This window comes from Poecile atricapillus, chromosome 4 (genome assembly GCF_030490865.1).
Source record: "Poecile atricapillus isolate bPoeAtr1 chromosome 4, bPoeAtr1.hap1, whole genome shotgun sequence".
Classification (NCBI taxonomy): Eukaryota; Metazoa; Chordata; class Aves; order Passeriformes; family Paridae; genus Poecile; species Poecile atricapillus.
Genome location: NC_081252.1, coordinates 59,834,919 through 59,860,330, shown reverse-complemented (window position 1 = coordinate 59,860,330; position 25,412 = coordinate 59,834,919). Strand labels below are relative to the sequence as shown.

At 35.4% G+C, this 25,412-nt stretch overlaps 1 protein-coding gene across 1 annotated transcript in view; it reads left to right on the top strand.

Annotated features, from left to right (window-relative positions):
- Positions 1-25,412, top strand: part of SLIT2 (slit guidance ligand 2) — a 262,223-nt gene that overhangs the window by 167,447 nt on the left and 69,364 nt on the right. Inside the window, exons 8-14 of the mRNA XM_058838689.1 lie at positions 52-215; positions 2,584-2,722; positions 20,372-20,443; positions 21,043-21,114; positions 21,645-21,716; positions 23,574-23,717; positions 23,846-24,009. Coding sequence (XP_058694672.1) covers positions 52-215; positions 2,584-2,722; positions 20,372-20,443; positions 21,043-21,114; positions 21,645-21,716; positions 23,574-23,717; positions 23,846-24,009 — 827 coding nt within the window. The remainder of the gene's footprint in view (positions 1-51; positions 216-2,583; positions 2,723-20,371; positions 20,444-21,042; positions 21,115-21,644; positions 21,717-23,573; positions 23,718-23,845; positions 24,010-25,412) is intronic.

Below are 25,412 nucleotides of genomic sequence, written 5' to 3'. Positions count from 1 at the left end.
TTGTGTTGGTTCTTCCTAACTGGGCGGTGTTGCGGTGTTCGTTCCGTGCAGCCGCCTCCACTCCAACAACCTGTACTGCGATTGCCACCTGGCCTGGCTGTCGGACTGGCTGCGGCAGCGGCCGCGCGTGGGGCTCTACACGCAGTGCATGGGGCCATCACACCTGCGCGGGCACAACGTGGCCGAGGTGCAGAAGCGGGAGTTTGTCTGCAGCGGTAAGAGAAACAGCGAGTCCTGCCTTGAGCCATGCCTGCTGGGACTGCCAGCGCTGCCTGCTGACTTCTGTTAGCGCTTGTGTCACCCAAGCATGGATGCTCGTTAAGCAAAACCTTGTCATTTTCATTAATATTTTTGGGGGTGCTCGTGTCCTTGCAAATTTTGTTTAAATATTGTGTTCGCATAGATTTTTATAGCCTTCTAAAAGTATAATTGTGGGGGAGAGATACAGGAAATTAAATAAAAGGTATACTGATTAAGAACATAAACCCCTTAGTAGTAAGGAATTATTTTTTTTAAACTTTACAGATATATACTTGTTGTTATTTTCTGACTTTTAAATATTACTCTGAATCCCTAAGTAATTTTCTGAATTTTATTGTTATGCTCTAATGCATAAGGTTATTTTTGATATGAAATAATGAAATGACTAACAGTTCATTACTAATCACATTTTCTCTATTCAATTTTTTTCCTTTATTTGTATCTTCTAGATGAGGAAGAAGGCAAGTTTATCTTTCTTATTCAAATACTTTTACACTCCAATTGAAAATTTTCTGTAAATTTTGTCTACTGTTTCAAGTTTTGCCAGGAACATTAAAAACCAGCTGCAATATTGCTGTCTTTTCAGTGGTTCAGCAGGCTTTCTCCTATTGGTTGATTTTCTGCAAACCCCCAGAAGCCTATTGCCAAATATGCCAAAATTTGCACAGATCTGTGTTTCTAAAAGAGTTTTATGGAGACTACAATGTTCTGTTCTTATTAAATAGCCTCTGACATCAAAATGTATGACACTGCCATCTTCATACAGCAGATGCTAACAGTATTCTTGCCACTAATTCTGCCTTTATGTACATTTAAAAGGGCTCCTAACAAGATAATTTCATACATCTTGCATGTAAATGTTATGGCTGCAGAGCCTGGGTGTCAAGAACAGTTTTATAACTTGATCATTATAATGCTGATTATTAGCAAGGGGAATAACCATGTTTTCTCTCTGAATCACTTCATTTTTTTTCAATAAAGGTAGGTGAAACATTTCCTTCCTGGTGGTATATAAGGAATAACAGTGCATGTTATTAAATTTGATTATTGTTTATACTTTTGTAACACGAATATAAATGTGAAATCAAATTATTATATTGTAAAATTCCATCTCGTAGAATCATAGAATGGTTTGGCTTCGAAGAGAGCTTAAAGATTATCTTCCAATTCCCCTGCTATGGGCAGGGAAACTTTCCACCAGGCTAGATTGCTCAAAGCCCCATCCAACCTGACCTCAAACTCTTTTCAGCAATTTAGAATTTGGACAGTTGTTTAATGAAGTTTTAAGTGGGAACGGCACTAGTTGCAACTTATATTATCAGTATACCCTTCCTGTATTAATATATTACATTAAATATTGTGAAAGGGATCTTAAGTTAAATTGTGGTTTCATAGTCAAGAAGTTGTTTCTTTTTCTCCTTGAGGATATTAAAACAGTCTCTAGATTTTACTAACTTGATGAAAAAAGAAAGAAAAGGGTATCACGCCTTTCTCATCACTTTGTCTTTCTGTATCATTAAATTGATAGAAGAATGAATGCATTAATGTATTATAAAATGTGCATTCTATCTATTTGCAGGAAAATATAATAAGGTTTTTAATTTCTAAAGTATATCTAAATATGAAATTTTTAAGTCTAAATGCAATTAAAAATTTTGACTTTAACATACAATTCTAAGAAATCGGGTGGAACTCATGTAAACTAAATACCTGAGTTAGTAAGAATGGCAGATTGTGGGAGGAAGAAATCTACTGAGCTAAAACAGAGTGAGAGATGTGAAGTCAAAACTTTTATATATTTTTGTGTGACAGAATGAAAATGTCATGAAATGAATAAAAACTCCAAAATTGTCTATAAGGAATACCTAACTGAAGGACCATATTCAAATAAATATTTGCAGAACAGAAAAAAGCTGGCAGGTCACATTCAGTGCTCATACCAAAGTTTATCCATTTTTCTTGACATGCATTTTTTAATACTATATAACATTCTGAAAACTAAATAAATCAGTAATTAGTTTTTAATAGCATACAATAAATAAAATATATCTGAAAAATGGATCACAGTCTTCTTAAATTAGATGATTTTGAATGGCTGTTGCTAAAGTAGTGATGAGTAGTGAAAAATTATGTAGTGCTGTCACAAGAGTAGAGCATTTGTCTTTCACCTCTCTAGGCTGTATGTTAGTATTAACATGTTAGTATAAACTGTGTGTTTAAATAAATGGAGTTTGGAAGTACTGATAGGCTACAATGGTTTTTTTTTTAAGTTCTGCCCAAAATTTTTCAAGTCAGTGTAAAATGTTGTGCTTTCCTTTGCAGGCCACCAGTCCTTTATGGCTCCATCCTGCAGTGTCTTGCACTGCCCTACTGCATGCACCTGTAGTAACAACATCGTGGACTGTCGTGGGAAAGGCCTTACTGAGATCCCAACCAACCTTCCAGAAACCATTACTGAAATGTGCGTAATCTGACTTTTTTTCCACTAACTTAACAGAAAACATTATTTTCCTATGTATTAGTTTTTGTTATTTGTATAAATTTACGCATTGTATAGGGCAGGGATTTTGGTATACACCTTCAACCTCAGATATAAAAAGAATATGCAGGTGTATGAAAGCATTTAAGACCTTCATGCTATCTTATGTTATTTTTATGTTATTATTATGAGTTACTTTTGTATGTGCTACTCATATTTCATGAGTGAACTGCATTCTGAATTGGTTTAAAAAGAGTTTGAGAATATTCCTTGCTCTTTCACAAGTGAATGGCTTTTCACTGCAGACTCTAAAGCCTGTTGCCTTCAGTCTCTTTCTGTGCTGGTTTGGGCTAAGGAAGGATTAGTTTTCTTCACAGTAGCTGGAATGAGACCATTATTTTGGATTTGAAAATAGTGTTGATAAAACAGAGATATTTTTGGTAATAGTGAGCGTTGCTTACATGGAACCAAGGCCTTTTCTGCTCCTTACCCAACTCCACCAGAGGAGGCTGGAGAGCACAATGAGTTGGGAGGGGACCCAGCTGGGACAGCTGACCCCAACTGACCTAAGGGATATTCAATGCCATCTGGCATCATGCTCGGCATATACAGCTGGGTGAAAAACAAGAAGAGTGAGAGGTTCAGAGTGATGGTGTTTGTCTTCCCAAGCCACTGTTACACATGAGAGAGCCCTGCTCTCCTGGAGATAGCTGAACATCTGCCTGCCCATGGGAAGTGGCGAATGAACTCTGTGCTTTGCTTTGCTTTTTCTGCATGCAGCTTTGCTTTACCTGTTAAACTGTCTTGTCTTAACCCATGAGTTTTCTCAGTTTTAACCTTCTTATTGTCTCCCTCATCCTATTTTGGGGGGAAGTGAGTAAACAGCTTTGTGAGGCTTAGTTGCCAGTTGGGGTTACACTGTGCCACTCACCTTCAGTCATTTTATTCATCAGACTTCCTACTACAGAGGTGTGTCTTTGGATGAAAGATCAAAACCCCCATACCACCGATAATAAGTATTCTGCTTAAAGCAGTATCCTCAGAAGATAATCTGAGAAGGCAAGAGTAAAATGTAGTCATTGTGCTAATACCATGTGCCTTTGTATGGAAGAGGATGAATACTGATAGCGTCCCATGACATGTCATATACAAAAAGTCCTGAGGCTTTTTGACTGTAGGGCAGCAAGGCTGCTGTAGGACCCACAGTCTCCAAAAGCAACGTGGCTGAGAGGTTGTGTGGGCACAGTAGGAAGGTTACAGGTGTCTTATCATCTCTGTAGGGGAGCAGCAAGAGCAAAAGGTGAGCTTGTTGATAAGATGGGAAGGGACACAGCAACATGAACATCTTTTTTTTCTGGGATCAGCAGGGGCACTGTTTTGGAAGGGAAGCTGGGAGTTCCCTTCAGGGAAATAGTGGGAAAGTAGCTGTGATAACAACCTGGTAAGTGAGGTCTAACTAGAGGTAAATGAGTTGGAGAAAATATTCAGAATAAAAAGCTTTTGAGTATTTTGATGATACAAGATGATCTTGAATATTTAAAACTAGGGCTCCACAATGAGATTTTAATTGTCTTGTTGATATCTGACCTGTGGTTTTGAACATTACAGAGCTGGAACTACCATGATTTCTTCTTAGGATGTGAATAATAATCACATCAGTCACTTCATAATTACTGTTGTTAATGCTGACCTGAATGACTGTACATGATCTAATACAGTCATTCAGCTGTATAATACAAACACTTCTACCTTTCACCACTCCCAGAAAAATCCCTCTGCTTGCAAATAAAGTGACTCTTTCAGAAAATGTATTCACAGTGGCCAGGAAGGCTGCACAGAACTGTTTTCTTTATTTAATGAGCTGTATACCAAAGTTTTTATTTGCATAAGTGCATCTATGTACATAGGAGAAAAATATTGCAAGAAAGAAGTAGGGACTGCCTATCAAATATTCTTCACTATATTTCTTGTTCTATCCACTGGATTACAGACATTGAAGACTGACCTTTTTCCTACTATACTTTTTTTAGACATGTAAGAAATGCTCTTGAGTTTTAAGCATAGAATGCTATGTTCTTCAGCAGTTCACTGTCCTGGCAAGTAAAAGTAACCACGTAACTAACTAAGCATGTAACAGATTACAAACTGATGCTTGATGTTTCCTGCTAGGCTAGACATCATTTGGTTTTCAGAGTGAGGTTTTTTTTCCCTCATTCTGAGAGCCATAAACCATTAAAATATAGAGATATGTGTGTGCTCATATACATATGTACAATGTATATAGTTCATACTGACCCAGTATAAACTATCTATCATCTGTCTGTATTGTATCTAGTTTGTAGGTTCTGGCTATGTAAAATGCAGATCACAATATTTTGCTCAGGAGGTGTAAAAGAAAGAACATTAGAAAATCAAATTTTAGGAATAATTTAGTATTAAACAGGTGCACACCAGTTAATGTTGGTATGGTCAAAGAATTAAACTTCAGTGATAGTTTTTGAGCAACTCAGAAGAATATGATACAAGATATGATTTGAGCCATTGGTAGGCTGACCTTATCATAGAGAGAATAACACTTTGCTGTTGAGTGGAAGGTAAGGAGAGAAATAGAGGGAAGGAAGGCAGAAAGGAAATGCTCTGAAATTGAGGGATAAACTCAGTGGAAGAATTAGAGTAAAGGATCGTGTATTTGCTGAGAATCACAGGATTGTTTCTGCTTCCTTGTCAATATATTGAAGAGGAGTTAAGTTTTTACATTTTCCTCGTTATATGGAGAAAGTTATACTTGTTGCTTTAATGTGAAGAAAACTATTAGTGATTGTCGCTCTATTAGGAACGGCGAGAAGAACGACACAGATTCTCTTGGGAGTCGATCAGGAGAATTTCTCTCAGTTTATTGCTTCAGATCTTCTTTATAGACTGATACATGAAAAGTACAGAAAAGAAACTCTTATTGGCTAGTAAACTAACACATCACCATCATTGGTCAGTGGGGTGCACCACCTTCTCTTGCAAGACAACAAGGAACAGACAAACAGCACCTGTAAGGCTGTTCTCTGTCTCTGAGGATTGTTTTAATTCCTCTTTATGAATTCCCAGGCCCCTTTCCCAGGCAAGACTGAGAAAGCTATGTGGCCTGCAATTTCCACAGGCACCGTGCTCTCTATTTCAGAGTTAGCATCCATAAGTGATAGTTGTCTTACGATTCTCCTGGATGGGAGCTGTATTTAGCTTCATAGCGTGAAAGAGAATGAGGGAGAGAGAAGAGGTTGGAAAATGAGTGGTTTTGGAGTGAAAAAGGTTCTACCAATAAAGAGGTGGAGGAAGTCTGAGACTGGATCAAACCAGCACTCCACTCTGGCCAGTGGCCCACTCTTTAGTTGTCCCTAAAGAGTATTTTAGAAACGGAAGTGTACAACTTCAGAAATAAAATACCAGTAGCACAAGTATTTTCTTTGCTCCCAATATGTGTTGGGGTTACTCTGAAACTTGAAAATTTGGAAAGCTTTCAGGGAAAAAAAAAATTTCCTTTTAAATATCCAATCTGCTCCAAACTCTACTGTGTTTACCTCTTCATGTTAAGATAATAAATTTTGGGGGAGGGAGTTATGCTCAAACTTTCCAGTTTAAAATACAGTTTTTTAAAGTTTCATTAATGTTCCTTTGTCTTTGTAGAGGGAATAAAAATGCAGTCACATATATAATTTTCCCTGTCACCTTCTATTTTGCGTGCCATCTTCGTTCTTCTCTTCTCTGAACTAACGTTCCAACTTCATTCAGTCTTTTTGAATGCCAAAACCTTCTATGAAATAATTAATCTCCTCTTATTTCTCTGAATTATTTGTTTTGTAACTTCTTTTTAATCTTCAGTGACCAGAGTTGAATAAAACAGATGACAGTGGATCATCAGGTTTTTATTAATAGAATTTTAGTTTTCTTTCATTTGCCTTTTGCAACCTAATAATGACTCACATTTTTTAACTGCCAGAACATGTTGCACCATGTTTTAATTTGAACTAGCCCTGCAGAGTCCTAGGCCTTTCGGTTTTTAGCTGTTATGATTTTGTCAGGAACAAGAAGTTGGTAAAGGTAATCCTATTAATCCATAGACATTTCTAACATTGAATCAGGTTGTATGTCACGTTTTAAAGCTGCTGTATGAAAGACTTCAGTCCTCCCTGATTTTAACTAAATTTAACTTGCAGGAAGATTGTGACATTCCAGTATTGTTGTCATACAATAAGTTATTTTAAGGCTTCATTTTTTAAATAAGTCCTTTGCAACTGTTGCTTATAGCAATCCCTTGAGATAAGATGGAAAAGAATGATTGTATCCCACAAAATAATCTGTTTTTTCACTTATTCCTTAGGCAATAATGTTGTCAGTATGCCAAGATGGCAGCTGACAGTAACTGCTTGAAGAGGTGAGCCCGTGCTGTCACGGCAGCGTTCAGAATTCTGGGGAGTCGCTGAGCACGAGGCAGAGGGTGCAGTGAGCGCTGCATTTCCACCATGGCTTCGCAGTTCCCACACACGTGGCTTCATTACCTTAATCACCATTTAAGCACATGCTTTGGCAGGAGCTCCCCTGTTCTCAGCAAGAGGGGGGAAGAGAAATGTGCTGGCTCCCTGTTGTTTTCTGAAGGATGCACATGCTTTAACAGCCAAATTATTATTTATTCACTCATCTTTATAATAGTACCAGATTCCTGTGCACACTGCAAGAAAATTAGCTTTATTCTTCTAATTTACCCGCGCCAAATTTTGTCCAGTCTTTTCGGTACTCTCCCTTTTTTGCCAATCTTCTTCTGTTTTTTCATTTGAACATTTCCTACTTTATTGATAGGGACATTAGAAAAATCCACAATACTTTCAATTTCCCTTACTCTGAACATGTTTTTCTGCCTTCTGACCCCTGTTTATGAGCTGCATTTGAGGAATCCAGTGCTGAGTATCTGCATGTCATATTGTGCTTCAGCCAACTTCATGGTACATAAACACCTCTGGTGCTTACATCTTTCCATCCTTTTGTCTTTTTTTTATTGTATCTCATATAAAAAAAATGTTTTCCTGTGGATCTGGCATTAAGCTTTATTGTCAACCCTCCTTTATAGAGGTGTTTAAAATCTGAGAACTTACTTTTGTGAGATTCTGTTTTTCCACACGTTTTCTGCATCTTATTTGTTCTTATATGGAGAGCAGGTTATTTTTAATAAGAATATAATCCATATTCACTTTTAAAAGATCTATAATACCTTTTTTTTTCCTTGAGGTTCTTTTGAAGTTTGTCTTCAAGACATGCTCATGGTTTTGTGATATTTTACCAAGTTCTCTGTCCATTTCTCCTGTTCTTTCTCTCTGTGGAAACCTTGATCTCAATCAACTCTTCAGTACCCTATGAAACACTGATTTCTTAACTTTGAAAAAAATTTTGTCTGATCTGTTTCTGCACAAGAATACTTTGAATTCATCACAGCGTCAGTCTGTTTGGGACAATGTTGTATAAAGCCATGCAGTATTAATAATGTTGCTTTCTCTATCCTTTTGATGAAATATAATGAAATCACAGGTTTAAGTGTATATTCCATGTTGACAATTGTAGGCTTTTTTTTTTTTTCTCCTAGGTGTTTGATACATTAACTTGTATCTAAATAGTGTGATAAAAAAAAGAACACTTTAAATGGAATATTGAATTTCTTAACTGTTATACATCGGCAGTTTCCATTGAGTAAAATTTTATGTGCTGAAGCTCTGAGTTAGTTTTCTGTGGAAAAGTTACAAGAAAAGGATTTCTGTTTAGTCTAATGCTGATGTTGTGGCTTTTCATTGCCTTGATAGCTCTACTGTCTTGAATGCTGTTTTAAGACATTAGGAACTGTCTTCTCAGGCTGATGGCTACTGCCTCTGTAGCAGAGCTGGCAGGGAGAGCACGTGCTTGCTGTCCCTGCTGTCTCTGAGTTTGGTGTGATAGCCTAAACCACTGAGAAAAAGAGTTAGCACTGGAAGTGGTTGAGGAACGAGCATCACGGTTCTGTGATGGTGGGAGCAGGAGGAGGCAGAGCCAGTTGCCAAAATGCTGTTTCATTCCAGTGACAGTAGGTGACTGTCAGGGTGTTGCTGAGCCGATTTTGTCATACTCTCTGTCTGACTTCTCAATTGGTATGGAAGTCAGTTGGCTGGAAGCAGCAATTCCCGCTGCATGAAGGCAGTCAGCAGGCAGTCCATTGTCTGCCAAGTGCCTCTTGGGAAGATGCCTTCAGAAACAGGACTGCTTATCTCCAAGTAGCTGCCAGTGAAAATGGAAGGAGAATAAAACCTGTGGTGTCCTCTATTTTTCCCTTCTGTTTTATAAAGCTTGAAGCAAAATTAAGTATTTAGTATCTCAGTAAATGTAATTCTTAATCTGTATTGACTTAGTACAATTGTATCTGTACCAGTTACACCCTTCCTCCAAAATTATTCCCCACTTTATTATCTAAATAAACTCACAGCCTGCCAAACGAGAATACCTAAACTTTTATTTGCAGGATTTATCCAAGCAATGTGATGATATTTGAAAAATAAATACTTCATATTCCATATGTATTAAAAAAAAAATAAAATTGGTTGAGCACCAAAACTCCTCCAATTTTAGTGCACCTATAAATTCTACAGAAAGCACAGAAATTAAAAGGGTGCACAGATACACCTTTGCCTCTGTTTCAAATTAATAGATTTCATACTATGAATTATCTGCAGGAAACATTCTGGGAACTTAAAAAAAATTTCCCATAGACCTGTTATTTTAATGTCTGTATTTGTAACACTGTGAGGCAAAATACAGTACCCATAAATAATATGAATACTTTTCCAATTTTTGTTATTTAGTATGCCTCACTTTAGCCTTTTTTCATCAACTTAAGCAAAGCATGATACGTCATTCATTAATTCATCACAAACATCATAATTTGAGTTGGGTTTGATATTTTATTTAAACCTCTCTCCTTTTACAGATTTTTTTTGGAGATGCCCTTTCTTTGGCATGTTCAATCTGTTACACTTAACTAACTTAAGTGGCCTCATGCACCTAGTGCTTTCTTCCTTTGTCATGCAGTTCATGTATTAAAGGCATTAAATGTCATTAAGGTTCAAAACTATTACTTTAATTGGTGCTAGAAATTATAGCCTTTCTAATGGCAATAGCATATATCAGCCTCTATGCCGGCATTCTTTCCACATTTTAGTTTTTCATCACTGTTAATCTCTTTTCGCTTGGTTTAATTTCAGGATTCACCTTCTGACAACTCTTTGAGAATGATCGGCAGAAATAATTCTGGTTCCCTTCGAATAGAGACTTTTTTTGGCACATGTTCAAACAGACTGTGAGAAATCCTACAAATAGCAACCCAGCAGCAATTCTATTAATTGTACTGGTACCTTATCCCAGAATGGTGTGACAGGCCCTTATTTCAAAAGAGGCCAAAAAGCCATTAATGAGCTAGACCTACCTTCATGAACATGCTGCTCTTATATTCTTCTGATTTTCTTTTCTCTTCCATGGCTTGAACCTGTCAAAGTGGTTCTAAAACTTCTTTCCTTTCTGTAATAGTATGCATAAATGAAAATAAATAGAACTGCAATAGTTTTTTTCTATGGGTGACAGAGGGGGAAAGGAGTACCTGCATCAATAACCATAAATTTGTACAAATGATGATTATTTAAGTGAGAAGAGTACAATTAAATTGATTGTTCCTTCATTTTTTATACTAAAAATATCATTAGTCCAAAAAAAGGACCTAATTAAATTATTTTTCTTTTTCTGAAAGATAGCAGTCACTACAATGGTGTTTTGGGGAGGAGGGAGGTTTGCTGGAGGGAAGGATGACTGGAGGATTGCCACTGTTAAACAAGGAACAAAGAGTTGAATAGATAAATCTAGTTTTTGTAACAGTAAAGACCCTTTACTGCCTTTACAGGCAGTAAAGACCCTAAACCACATAATATGTGAAATGAAAGAAAACATATAGGAGTCAGGAATTTTAACAGTTCACCATCACAATCCAGTGTACTGAAAAGTCCCTGACTTCTTATTACTTTGGCCTTAAGGATAAAGTTTTTGTTTCATGTGAAGGGAGCTTTATAATGTTTGAATGCCTAAAGTAGAAACTGTACAGTTGTTTCATGACAACATTATTTTCATTTTCCACGAGTTTCCTATTTTTTTCCCTCAGTCTTGTCTTATCTTACCATCCTGATTTCTGGCTGTTTTTCTTCATGTTTTCATCTTCCCATCTCATTCTTTCTTATACTTTGTTTTCATAAGTGTTGATTAATGATTGTGTGTTATCCCAAGCACTCAACTACATCTTTGTGAGCTGTGTTTGAAATTAAGCAGGATTAAAAACTCCTGAGACTGCTTCTCACAGTAACACTCACATTATATTAAAGGAGAAGGGAGAAAAAAGGAAGTGAAAGGAGAGAAAGAAGAAAAAAGAAGAGGAAAAGAGGGGAAAGGAAATGAGATCTGACAGAACTGATTTTGACAGATGGACTTAACCAAGATAAAGTGATGTGATCACACTGCAGACATTGGGGAAGTGCTTTGCATACATGAGGAATTTTGAGTACTGGGACCTCTGTGTATGTATCTTTCCCAGTGACATTTGGCATGTGTACAGTTTTACCATTTCTGTTGTCCTTTATTATTAATCCTTAGATAAAAGTCCAAGGTACAATCTTAAATAAGTAGCAACTGAACAGAGAGACTCTTATATCAAGATGCAAAGACACTTGAAAAGATGACCCTTTACAGACAAAGGTCACCTGGAGAGGGTTTAGGCACATTTATTGAAGACATTTTAAAGACTGGCATAGCAGGAAAGCTCTGAAATGTCAGTGATAAGGCAGTTTTCTCTATTTTTAACAGCTCAAAGCATGATTTGGCTGTCCATGTAGCAGGACAGAAATGAGAGCAAACCCTGCATCTTTGCAGCTTGAAAGGAATGAGGAATGCTGTGGAGAGGATAAGTAACAATAAGTTACAAGCAATAAATCACAAGGCATTAATTGTTGAAAACCATAATGATTGGTTTTCTGAGTTCGGTTTGTGTTTGCTATTTAGTTTAAATCAAAATATTAGTCTTCTTAGGACTTGGAATGTCAGTTCATACATGTGATTTACTCTTAACCAGTTAAGCCATCAGCCAGAATTTTGCACATCCAGCAAGGTTCTGGAAGGGTTTTTCCAAATTGTTTCTATATATGCATATGTTTATATAGTCACTGGTCTTTACAACATATTGCTTTTTAGTAGTTTGCAAGAGTTCTCTGTAACTGTGTCTTCTGGTTTTGAGAAAATATATATTAACCTTCTGAAGTTACCTGAAATAGATAAATCTCTTTGGTCTCACTATAAAATATTTCAAAATAATTTAATTATTCTTATGGCTCTTTTTGCAACTTTTCTGTTTTATCAACAGAATATTTTTTTATTTTCTTAATTGTTCTCATAACAAATCTGACAGCTGTGCCACACTCTAAAGATGTTGTTAATCTTAGATTTTATTTCACACATGGCTCTTCACCTGCATTTGTCAAGTGAAAAGATGATGTCTACTTATGGATGAAAAATTAAATTAATTGTTATAGCATTCATTTGCTTATGAATAGTGATATATACTTTGGTCAGTAAGAAGCCAGAAAACTGTCAGGTTTTGAATTTTCAGAAAGTTCTGGATTAAAATGAATTGTGTTAAAAGACACATTAGTAACTAAATGCCCCTTAATATATTCATATGGTCTGGCTAATATTTTCTCAGCTCTTATTCTAACACTCCAAACTTTTGAGCAACTTTATATAGTTGTCCTTATATTAAAATTAACTTTTCTTATGTATGTTTCTCTTCAACTGTACTACAACTTCATGTGTCCTTTTCCTGAAACCTTCTCTTATCTTCTGCCCTTCCCAAAGGTTTCTAAGACCAATGCTTTCAAGATCACTCATGGCTAATGCATTGGACCAGATAATCAGATTTACGCCAGTGGACTATGGACACATAGTGAATTTTCACTGAAATCCAGAGCTTTTGCTTCTGTTTTGACTAAAATTTAATACATTTTTGTGTCCAAAAGCTTATATCAAAAAATAATAGTACATAATCTTCGGATGCAATATTATTAGTTATAATGTATTGCTTATATGCTTATTCATGAGAATTCCTGAGAGGAGGCTTTACATATGGACAAGGACCAAAAAGGTTCCTAATGAAATGGAAATATCTGCTGCAAAATAGCTGACATGACAATAAAATTTTAGAATCAATATACACTGTGACTGAAGTTTTCCATGTTCTGCAGCACCTAATTTAAAAAAAGTCCCTGGCCCTGTTCAGTGGTCTAAATATTGTGAATAAGGCCATAAACATTGAAAAATTTTGCATGAATATAAACATAATACTATATTATAATTTTACTGGAAAGGTTCTATGATTTACCACTCGTTGACCTCTCTTCTGTATGTCAGTGATACAGTTCTTCTGCTGTGCTTTTCTGTGCTCTTGGGAGGGTCACTATTTCTTCGTTAAAGCAGTGTTTATGTCCACTGCAATATAAAACAACTGGTTTGTGTGCTTAATCAGAAATTTAGAAATTTGCTAAAATTTAAACATCTTTTATATTATATATGCATATAAACAGAATAAATACATGTAAATAAAAAAATGCATTATCCATATGGCAGTGTATTGAATAACTGTGAAACAAATTTAATGAGCTAAAGAAACCTGTTGAGGTATTAACTTCTTCACCTTAATATATTTAATTTACCAATGCAGATTTTACTGAATTACCTATAACTTATCTTTGGTATTCCTACCTTATTATTTCTTGGGCAGGACGTAAACCATATTCCATTTGACTGCTTGAAAAATAGATGATTTTTCTACTTGGATAGCTAATCCTGCCTGCTTAACACACACAAAAGAAATGATTTGTCATGCTCTTACTCAAATATCTTCCTAATCTGAAAATTACTGTAAATCATTTGGCTTTGTGCTTTCTGGAAAACAAAAAAACCAGCTTTTTCATTTGAGTTGTCAGATGTTTTTGTACATATAACATCTAATCTGTTCTTTATTAGCCTGTGTTCTGTGCTGACATTGTTCACGTCTTTGGCTTTCTTCATACCCTTGTGTCCTGTCTTGAAAACTAATTAAATTCAGACAACAGGATAATTTCAGGAGTCAAGAGTACATAGAGAGACAGAACAAAACAACCAGACAAGAAACATAAGAAGGCAGTGCTGGTTTCCAGAAACTAGCAGTAGGTACTGTCCACCATGAGCACCAGTCCACCTCTCGGGGTTTTGTGCGATTTTCTCTGGGTGTTAAGTAGAAGAGGCACCTTGATGGACCTCTCTGATGCGGCCAAGGGAAAGAAAATAACTCAAGCATGGAATAAATGAATATTTTATTCAGCATGAAGGGAAGCTGGAAAAGGCCCATGTCACTTTCCCAGAAAAACCCTTGTAGATCTTTGACAGCTGTGCCACACTCCAAAGGTGTTGTTAATCTTAGATTTTATTTTCACACATGCTCTTCACTGCTGATTACTTTTCCTCAGCAATTATGTGAGTGAAGTAATTTAAAAAGAAGCTGTGGATATTGACTTTTCAGTATTTTGTATTCTGTCATCATTCAAATGTTTCTTCATCAATTACATTTTTAAATAAATAGTAAAGTATGCAACCACATATTCTCCATTAAAGACCTTTTTTAATTTTGTGGCAAATTTGTAGTGTAAGACCACATATTATTTAGCAGGTAATGAGGACTCCTGTCACCTGTTGGCCTCTCACAGTGAAGGGATTTTCAAGGTAGTGTTTCTACTCTTTTAGAACAAGTAGACTTGTGATGAGCCAAGAGTGTATCTCTATCTATCAGGATTGTATCTATTTTTTGGTGAATTTAAAAAGCTTATGAACAACTTGACTAGGTTTGGTAGTATAAGAAGTCTCATCAGAAATGAGTTAATTACACAGACTAACTTGAGTCTGGGTGACTCAGGCTAATTGCACTGGAGCCACACTGACAGAAGCCAAAGTACTAAGCAAATAATTATTTAACAAGTGGCATATTTTGCTACAACCTGGACCTGTAACAATGGAGGAATGTCAAGCCCATCATCATTAGTGATGCTCTAGATTTCAGAGCATGAGATGGCCCTTTCTGTAATGAAATGCAGGTTTGAGACTTGCTTTTGAATAAATGTGATGAATTGTTTAATAGCTTTAGAATTGCAATTCTTGTTACTTTCTTGATGTAATGCAGACTAAGGAGTCGCCTGTCATTTAAAACCAATCCCCTGAGGAAATATTTGATAGAACAATTAGACTGGATGTTAACAGTTTGGCAAGCTTTAGGGCAACATTGACAGTGATTCTTTATATACAAATATTTCGGAAACTGTCAAACAGATTTATTAATACATAGACAGAGCCTGAAAATAAGAAATGCAAGTAATGTAGTCATTCAAAATACACCTTTTGTTTTGTTAGGTGTAGATGGTATCACAGATTTCAACAGAATTCTGCTGCTAAGGCTAGAAGTGACATTTAATGGATTTAAGCACTCTAGAGGTACAGTTATGGAGAGACAATAAAGGTACTTTGTTTAATAGCCTCAAGGATTCCTCTAGCAAGGGAGATCATTAATGTTTCCTTATTTTAAAAACAAACAAAAAAAGAAAACCCAAAATCTGGCAGATGTTGCTTGTGATGAGAGATGTGTTGGCTGCGTATTGCAGTTCTTCAGATTCAGGAGCTGTACTCAATCCCATTACTGAAATCTATTTTTTGGTTTTTTGACAGCTGTTTTTGCCATTTACTTTAAAAGCAGATGGGGAAAATGCAAAGAAGAGCTGTCAATTTTATTACCATGTATAATCAGCATCTGTGCAATACATCAGACTCGTTTCACCGCTTACACTTTTTCTCTGTAGTAAAATTCTTTTGGGATTTCTTGACAACTTTCTTGAAAGAGTTTTTGTAAATTAGGAGATACTGGAATTAAAAGTATAGATTAATTAACTGCTAAAGCCACTATTCTGTCACCCAAATTTACTTAATCAAGATGTTATGATTGTTTAATTGTAAAATATATGTCGAATTTGTTCCTCTATATTCATGTTTTCTTATGAGAGATATTTTATTTGATTTTCATATTACAGAATGCTTTTCTGTACATCTCTGATCCCTTTATATGCATTTAGCTGCAGCACATCTCTCTGTATATTTTTTTACCATTCTCTTCTGAGCAGGCTTAGTATCTTACCCCATCTGCATGATTTAAAGTAAAAATGATTCTGAAGAGAACAGGGTGTTCTCCATTCTCAGTCTGCCCTCTTTCTTGGTGCAGCAGTTGTTCACAGAAATGACTTTTTATAGTGGGAAAATAATCTAGTTTAAAAGTGTCAGTATGAATAAGCACGTTGTCTGTCTCTGTAAGTGCGGAAGTAGTAATCAGTAATGGTGTGCTGCAGGCTTATAGCACAGAACAGCATCCTCCTGGAAAGTGTCAAGTGATTTACATGTCACAGGGCTCTCTGGGGACCCTGTGGGAAGAATCTGTCTACTGGCTGGGGACCTACTTTGATTTGATTTGATTAGGTTGGAAGTCACAACTGCAGAAGCACCTTTGTTTCTTAGAATAGTAAGTGGTTGTACATTACAGTGTCTGCAGTGATAAGCAGAGGGGAAAGATTTCCGAAGAGAAATGTTCACAGTACATTTCCTAGATAGGAGAGATTAGGGAATAGTCTTCAAAAAAGGTTTCAACTAGTTTGGCAGCATTAAAAGAGAGTAAAACTCTTATGTATTGATGCAGGACTTCTTTGAAGTGAAACACTAAAAGGAGATGGAGACTTAATATGAAAACATTAATTAGTGTTTGTGTGGTGGTGGGCAGAGTACTTTTTTTACATGGGGCAATGCAAGCTTTGATGAAGAGTGTACTTAAACTCTTCCTCCATTATCCTAGCTTATTAAATATGCTACTAAAATTGACTGTGACTTTTGAAAAAGAAACCACCAAGGCACTGTTTATGATACATAGATATTCATTTATAGGAAAAAATGACTTCTGGAATGACTTTGAAAGGAGTTGTTGTGAACAAAATTTAATACAAATTTCATGGAAAAATACTGACTCAAGGTGGTTTTCTTTTGTTCTTTGGTGATATAATACTACTTCTGTCCAAGTCATTTGCAAGCATTTAATGACTGACTTTTTCAGTAATCAATAACTACAAACCATCCTATTCCAGAATTAAAAATATTTCATTTAATATATGTTGTTAATATAAAAGAGTTTTTAATTACTATGGGTTTTATCAGTAGAATGCAAATTTCCTTAGATATTAGTCTATCTGTACTTTGTGAGTCAGGAATATATCTAATTAGATTTTCTCTGGAATAGTGGATACAAATTTACACTCTGTGAAATTCAGCTGATTCTATGAAGATAAATCAGAAAATTAGAGGATATAACAAAGCTTGAAAATGTGGATATGATTTGCATTCTTTACAGATGAAGTGGAGTATAAAATATTTTTATTCTGTATTTATATAATCTTATTCTTCCTGTTTTATGTTAATCTCATTTTCTAAAATGTGATGTGTTTCAGCGCCTACACTTCAGCTTAAGTTAAGAAAATACATACTTAGATGATCCTACTAAAACAAATCCTTTATCCAGAAGAGCTTGTAAATATATCCCAGGATTGCACATTCTGTCTGCTAGAATTTAAATGTCTTACTAAAAGGAAATGTTAGGTAAAGTTGATGTAAAGTTCATTTTCATATCCACCAGTGAATTTGTGCTAGAACTACTGGGAAATTAGCTCTCAGAAATATGCTCCAGAAAGGCTTCTTTGGGTTTTGGACCCATGTAATTTGTAGCCAAATTCAACAGCAGTAAATGAAATTTGCTATTCCATCTTCTCATGAAAAATAGTCTACCTGGATCCTGTAAGGTATTCCAGTTTATAGAATTAATAAGTATTTTTAATTAAGAGAATAGACTGGAAAATACATTGTGTCCTAATTTAATGCTAGACCTTGAGTTATCTCATGCCTTATCCTCCCTAGTTAAGATCATTATATGTTTCAAGATATGTGAATGTAGACTGGAGCCCCTCCTGCAGTAGGTTACAAATCTCTACATCTTGAACTAATAAGCAGTTTTTATAAATGAGGCTTCTGATAGCCTCATGTTGGGAGCATTGCTGCTGCAATATCTCTTTCCCATATACCCAGAAGCATGTTTCCCTCTCTGGAAATCCAAGACCTCCTCTGTATTATGGCCTAACCCTTCCCTGTCCTTTTTACCACCCCTCTCCTTTCCAGTTCCCTGCATATGCCTTATGTGTTTCCCTGTGCAGCATAATTCTTTGGCTGGTTTTCAGACTCCACATCTGATCAATGTCAGGTTAGGCTATCCCTGGTGGTTAGGCATTTGCTTTCTGCCAAACAGAGTTTTTGCCAGAAATGGATGGATGGCAACCATGATCTTCATGGCTGGGTTAGTTTGGTTTCTCAACTCCTTCCAGTTACTCAGATGAGGAAGTTTTATTATCTGGAGGGTTTACCTCTCACTGATTTAGCCACCTGAGTGGGAAAACTGAATTAGATGATGACCATGCCTAATCTTTATTTTCTGGGAAAACTAAGCTAAAATTTTAATGTAAGGACAGAAAATACTTGGGTGTGGCCTAACTTGGTGTTGGCCTTACTTTCAGCAAGCTTTTGCTTATTCGGGTGTTTGCCTTTGGCATCTAGCCAAGTATAAAGGAGAGAAGTGACCTTTTTGTATTCTGGTCAGCATTTCCACTCTGATGCAAAATGTGTTTCATGGGTCCAAAAGGCTCAGCCAAGGCGAAGAGAATGAATGAGCAACGTGTTCTTGGAAAAAGTTTTCTGTCTTGTCCCATGGGATTCCCTTCAGTGTTTAAAATACACCTGAAATCGACAGAAGGGTGACAACATTTTCCTAAAAAGGACTAAGACGGTTGTGATAAAATGAGATTTTCTTCATCTAGATGATTTTTCTGGAGCTTTGGGGTTTTTTTCTTGAGTTCATCATAAGCTATTCAACAACAAATTCTGCTAAGTTAAAACATGATCAGAGTAAAGAGATTTTAAGTATTAAGTATGTAAATATTTCTACCTGTAAGAGACTTCATGAAGGTGCCAAAAAAAGCTTCAGTTCAGCTGCTTCAATTTCAGCTTCAGTTCAGTCATGATCTCTTAAGAAACTTTAAAAAAAGGAACAATTTCTCTTAGAATATTTCCTTGGAAAAGCTTATTCAAAATATATGTGTTTATTAATTATACTGCACACACACAGAGACTTGTGTCTCAATCAGAGCATAAATAAAACAGAAGACAGTTAATAGGAAAAGAGTAAAATGGAAAAATAGGCCAATATTTCTGCATCTAGATTTTAAAAGGCTCTTTCACCTTAAATTCTGAGGCAAGGTCCTTGCAAGTTAGAATAATGAAGTAAACTTATGGATTTTTAATTAATTTTATTAAGAAGATTTTGGCATTGTCTTTATGTACATAAATTATAAAGTTGATATCTGTGCATGAAAGAAGGAAATGGAGAGCTTATTAAATAAGCATAGCATGTAGTTTGAATAATTCTGTAGTACTTTTTGGTATAAAGGTTTCTTATGTCCACATGGCAGGAATTTTCACTCCCATAACCATGATGAACTGGGGTGTGTGAGGAAGTAAATTCTGTTTTAAGTGTGTTCATCACTGATTCTGTTCTGACTCATTGGCACCTGGTCCATAGGTCTCTATCTGCACTGATTTCCCATATGCTAACCTCTACAAGTTCAAAATCATCTTGGAAAATGGTTTCCATCAGTAAATTCACACTTTACAGTGTGAGAATTCTCAATTGCAGTCACTATACATACAAAGCAAGCATGGCCAATAACATTAGCAACGAGTTGAAATTAAAATACTTGTTTAAAGGAGTTAGAAGTGTGGCTGTATAAAACTAGTATTATCTCTTAAAGAAAATATTTTGCGTACAGTGTCTAAAGAAATTGTGTGCATCTTTAAATATGGCAGTTGCCTTATTGCAGGTAGCAACATATATTATCTGGTCGTTAGGAACATTCCTCTCCCTATCCCCATGGTTTGCATATTTCAATTATTTAATAGAAATCTTTAGGCATTTCTGAATAAAAATTGCAATGCAAATTGCTATATGTGAATAACACATTGGAAGTAAATTAAGACTCATTCAAGACTGAAATTTTTGATAACAATACTGTCTTAAATTTTAGAAAAATCTTGTATGCTCTGAAAATAAATTTTCTTTAAATATAAAATCAAGATTTGGTTTTAATTTACAATATTACTCTCTACAGGTTAAATGCTTTGGCTGCTTGTCTGGTGAGGTGTTTATTTAGGTTATTTATTTTGGTTTGGTTTTTTTTTTTTTAATGAAAGAAATAAAAATTATACTGAAAAACAAAGAAATTGTCTTCTTTGTTGAAATATATCCCTTCCAGTTTCTTATAGGCTTTAGATGTTTATTTATCTTGGGGGTTGTATTTTTATGTTGTTGCTATTCTTTTGCAGACGGTTAGAACAAAATTCAATCAAGGTCATACCTCCTGGAGCTTTCTCCCCCTATAAAAAGCTTCGAAGAATGTAAGTGCCAAATAACTTACATTTATTTACATATTTATATATATATATACATATATCAAGATAAGAAACAAGATGCTACAGGGGAGCTGCAGTTTGTGTGAGCACTAAAGAAAGTTTGACTGCTAGAACTTAAAGTGATATGGCAGCCATATGATTAAGACCATATAACATCTTTGTCATATTAATAATAATTGGGATTTTACTAAATTTTGAAATTGTTTAATGTGCTTCTGCATAAAAGCTGTATGTTACTGTAGTGAAAATTCTAGTAAAAAAAAAATTAGGATAAGTTCAGAATATTTTTGAGGCTGTATAGCTCTAGGGTTTTAGCAAGCAGAGGATTTTTTAAAAATGTACTTAAGCAATTAGGAAAAGTAAATATTTTGTCTTTTTTTTTCAAGCATTTTGAACTATTTTTAACTATGCATTTTGTTTCAGTGTACTGGCAATTTTAGTGGTTTTATATTAAAATTCTTTGGCAGTGCCTCATGTAAATATTTCAGTTCCTCTCTACTGTCCATGCTTAATTCTAATTACATATTATCTTAATTATTTTGAAAATAGCTTGAATAAATTGAATAAAATTTTATTTGTTTCAGTGACCTGAGCAATAACCAGATCTCTGAAGCAGCTCCAGATGCTTTCCAGGGCTTACGTTCTCTCAATTCACTGTAGGTATCTGTTAGACCTGTAAACAGAAGCAAATTTCTCATATTCTTATAGTGGAATTATTTCAGCCTTTTGGCTCCATGCAGAATTTTGCTATACATTCAATCCATTCTGCAAGTTGTAATAATAATGTCAGAATGATAGTGGTAATTGAATATTCTTTTACAGCTGGACACTAATAATGTATGGGGTTTTTTTATAAATATGTTCCTGGCAAAGAGTTGAACAAAACCAAGCATGTCTTTTATTCCCCAGTTGGTTGTTCTTGCACTCAGCAAATCCACTTATCAGGGTCCCTTGGTAAGCCTTAATCAGTGAGGTGCTGATTCTGCAGAGATCCCTTTGGGTTACACACCTTTTGGGAAAGCCTGTGATCCCGCTGCCTCACAGGAACACAATGATATTGCAGGTATTAAGTGGTTGTTACTAAATTCCTTTCAGGAAAATGGGAATTTCTCTATTTTTGAACTCAAAATCCCATAACATAGGCCTTTCATGATGGTAGTTTCATTTGCTTTATTTCTTGGTACAGAGTCCTCTATGGCAATAAAATCACAGAACTTCCTAAGGGACTATTTGAAGGACTCTTTTCTCTGCAACTGCTGTGAGTATTTTTTTTATTATTTATTTATTCTATTTTGGGATCAAAAGGGTAAACATGATGAGAGATTTATGCCAGAATAAGAACTGGCAGGAAATCCCATATGTAAGATCAAAGTATGCTAAAACCAAAAGAATCAAGACTGTTGTAGGCCATCTTGCCATTCTTCCACAAATGTCATCATATCAGTTAATGTTTCAGCCTAAAATGAATAAAATGAAATTATTCTCCTGTGTGGAATTTCTAAGGATAAAACTCATAAAGATATGACACACTGTAAATGGCAAATAGGATGTATATAGTTGCGTGGGAACCATAGAAGGAACATTTTTGTGTGTTTTATAAAGAGAAAATATATAGTGCAAATGCTATGAAATTGCATTTCTAGTTGTACCCATGAAAGAACAGTATTGCACTACAGTTTCATTGATGACTTCTAATGTTTTCTAACACCCTGTGTGATTCTTTGAATCTGTGAACTCGAGCTGCTACTTAGTTTAACACTTTGGAAATTTCCACATGTAAGCTTCTAAACCATTGCTGTTTAGATTTTATAATGGAATAGAGTACATCATTGTGATAAGTTTATCAAATATTATCAATATTTAGCAGAAGAGGCTGTGCAGTAGGTGTACTGTGCAAAAGAAATGTGTTAAATAGACCATAGAACAACAGTAGTGTTTTTGAAAGAACTTGTCCCAGAATAACTGACTTGTTGAATTAGAATCTTCTTAAAGAATTTAAAACATCTTCACACAGGTTTAGAATTATCTAATGTCCAGACTTCACCATGAAGTGGTTGGCAAAATGTATATTAAAAACAACTAATTGAAGATGTCAAACCCGTAAATATATACAAAGAAAATGCAAGTTCTAGCACCACCTAGAGGTGTGCATTTTGATTTACTTTAGTCACAAAAATAGTATAGTAGTGGGTAAGATATGCTTTCCTGTTTTCCTTTAAAGACATTTTAGTTATAAAATATGTTTCAGATCTGATAAAAAAAAAAAAAAAAAGGTAGAAGACCTTTCCAAACTCTCAAGTCTGCATTAAAAAAATGTCCATATCCTTATCTGCATAGTATAGATACTACATTTAGGTCTAAGTAAATTTCTACTTGTGTGGCAAAACTTTTTTTCAGAGCATTTTCAAATCCACCATTTCATTCCATTTCTATATCAAAATGGAAAGAAGTAAAAAATATTTGGTTATAAAAATGCATCTAAAGGAATGGCTTTTTTTTTCCTCCTCAAAAGGACTTGGTTTAGGTTGGCTTGTTTGTTTTAACACTGAAAGTCTGGGACGTACAGGGAAGAAAAGGTTCCCTTTGAAGATGCAGAGGAGAAAGGATCCAAGACAGATTTGGATATATTCCATGCCACCAGTTTTTACTACAACTCTGTTAATGTGGCAGCATGCTGATTAGTAACATATAATTAAAAGTGCCACTGCACATCTCTTCCAGCTAATGAACACAGTGTTCAGTTCCTTTTTTGTTTATTTATTTGGCAGAAGAAACTAGTTTTCCTTGAAAATACTTGATTTTTTAGCCTTGTTTCTCTGCACAGTACACAAATACCACACAGACATTCTACCAACACATGCAAGAAATGTGATTTTAGCTTAATAAATGTAAACATTTTACCTCCAAGGTTCAAATATGTAGGAATACGCATAACCTAAATAAGATACTTAATTTCCTTGAAATTCCTTATGTCACTGTCAATTTGTATTTGTTACTACATTTCTTGTTCTGGTTGCAAAGGTGCACAAAGATGCACAAAGATATCTGTGAAAAATGCTGAAGCTGCGTCAAGGAGCTATTCCTTTCAGTTTTATTATTATCTTCCATTAAACAGATTATTGAATGCCAACAAGATCAATTGTCTGCGGGTAGATGCATTTCAAGATCTGCACAACTTGAATCTTCTTTCTTTGTACGACAACAAGCTTCAGACCATTGCAAAAGGCACCTTCTCACCCCTCCGTGCAATTCAGACCTTGTACGTATGTTCTTGTTCATGCTTTCCTCAAGTATGACTTCATAGTCTCCAGTGCAGTAAAAGCACTGGGTACTGCTGAGACCAAAGGGAAATAATGTGTGATATTATTGTTTTTTTCTCCATGAAAGGCATTTGGCTCAGAACCCATTTATCTGTGACTGCCATCTGAAGTGGCTGGCGGATTATCTTCACACAAACCCCATTGAGACCAGTGGTGCCCGTTGCACCAGCCCCCGCCGTCTGGCAAACAAAAGGATCGGCCAGATCAAAAGCAAGAAATTCCGCTGCTCAGGTAATTTTCTTAGTTCAGCTGCTATTTTTTCTTTATTGGCAAAAAAAAAAAATTAGTGGTTATAGAAGTTCTAATGAAAGCAGCTGTCTCTCTACAGAATTATTAAACGTCACAGAATTTTTCTTTTTAGTTCATTGACTGAATAGAGAGAAATCTGGGAAGTCATAGACTATTGGATCACGGAACATTACTGCAGTTAACATACTTGGCACTATTTCTGAGTAGCATTAAATCTAACAAAATAAATGTAATATATAAAACTTCAGGATGAAATGCTAAAGTTATTCACTACAAGTATCACCACCATAAATCATTTCTTTAAATTTCCACAGGGCTCTGGAATATGTGAAAGATCTAAAAATTTCTAAGCTAAATATGGAAACATAACATATTCCTTTTATACAGGGAGCTTGCTTCATACTGAAATTTACTGTTTTCTTTTTCTAATCTTATTCCATTTCCTACTTACATTTCTTTAAATCCTAACTTTTGTCATATGGTAACCAGCTGTTCCAGGTGCATTTCACAATCTACAGTTTATTCAGTCTCAAGTGCAAATACCAGATGAAAACTGTTTCGTTATCCGTGTTCCGGATACATTTATGACTATTCACACTTTGTTGTTTATCAGCTCTCATTGTGAATACGCATTTTTTTCACTAAATTATCTGTAGTTGACTGCAGTCCATACTTAATCTAATAAAACTCATTCTTTGCTTGCTGACATTCAGGTGCATCTTCTATTTTTTTTTTTTTCTCTTTATTTAGCTAAAGAGCAGTATTTCATTCCAGGTAGGTTTGGCTCTGCAGTAAGATTGACTAACTGCAGATATTCTCTCCCTTTCACCCCAAAAGCAAAGTTTGTCATAGCTTTTAGGAAACTGATGCATGTGTATTAACATTAGTCATTACCTGTAGCTATACATAGTTTTCCTTCGTAGAATACTAGTAATTCTGTTTTCTGAATATAAGAGCTCAGCATGCAGCTCCATTTACCTTTTTCTGTCTCACAGATTTGCACACAACCTACCAAAATTATACGTATACTTAAATTATTTAGAAGGTTGCACCTGCTAGTTCATATTTTAACTGACACTTTTACTTACCCTGTACCTTGCCTTTCTGCTGCTACTGTTTTTAAAATGTAGCTCCTGAGCTGCTTTTAAACACAGGAAACCATGCTGCCATCAAAGAGCTAGCACAACTTTAAAGACTAAACATTCTACAAATGAACGATTTCTTGCCTTGCTTTCATGCTCTACGCTGGCTGCATCTGCTGCTTGCTCACCCTCCTTTTGTTTAGGAAATCACAGTGGAATGCTTGGAAAAGAAAGCTGATATTCTTAATTAGAGGCATTCTGTGGTCACATGCATACAGTGAATCAGAAATGCTTTCCATTAAA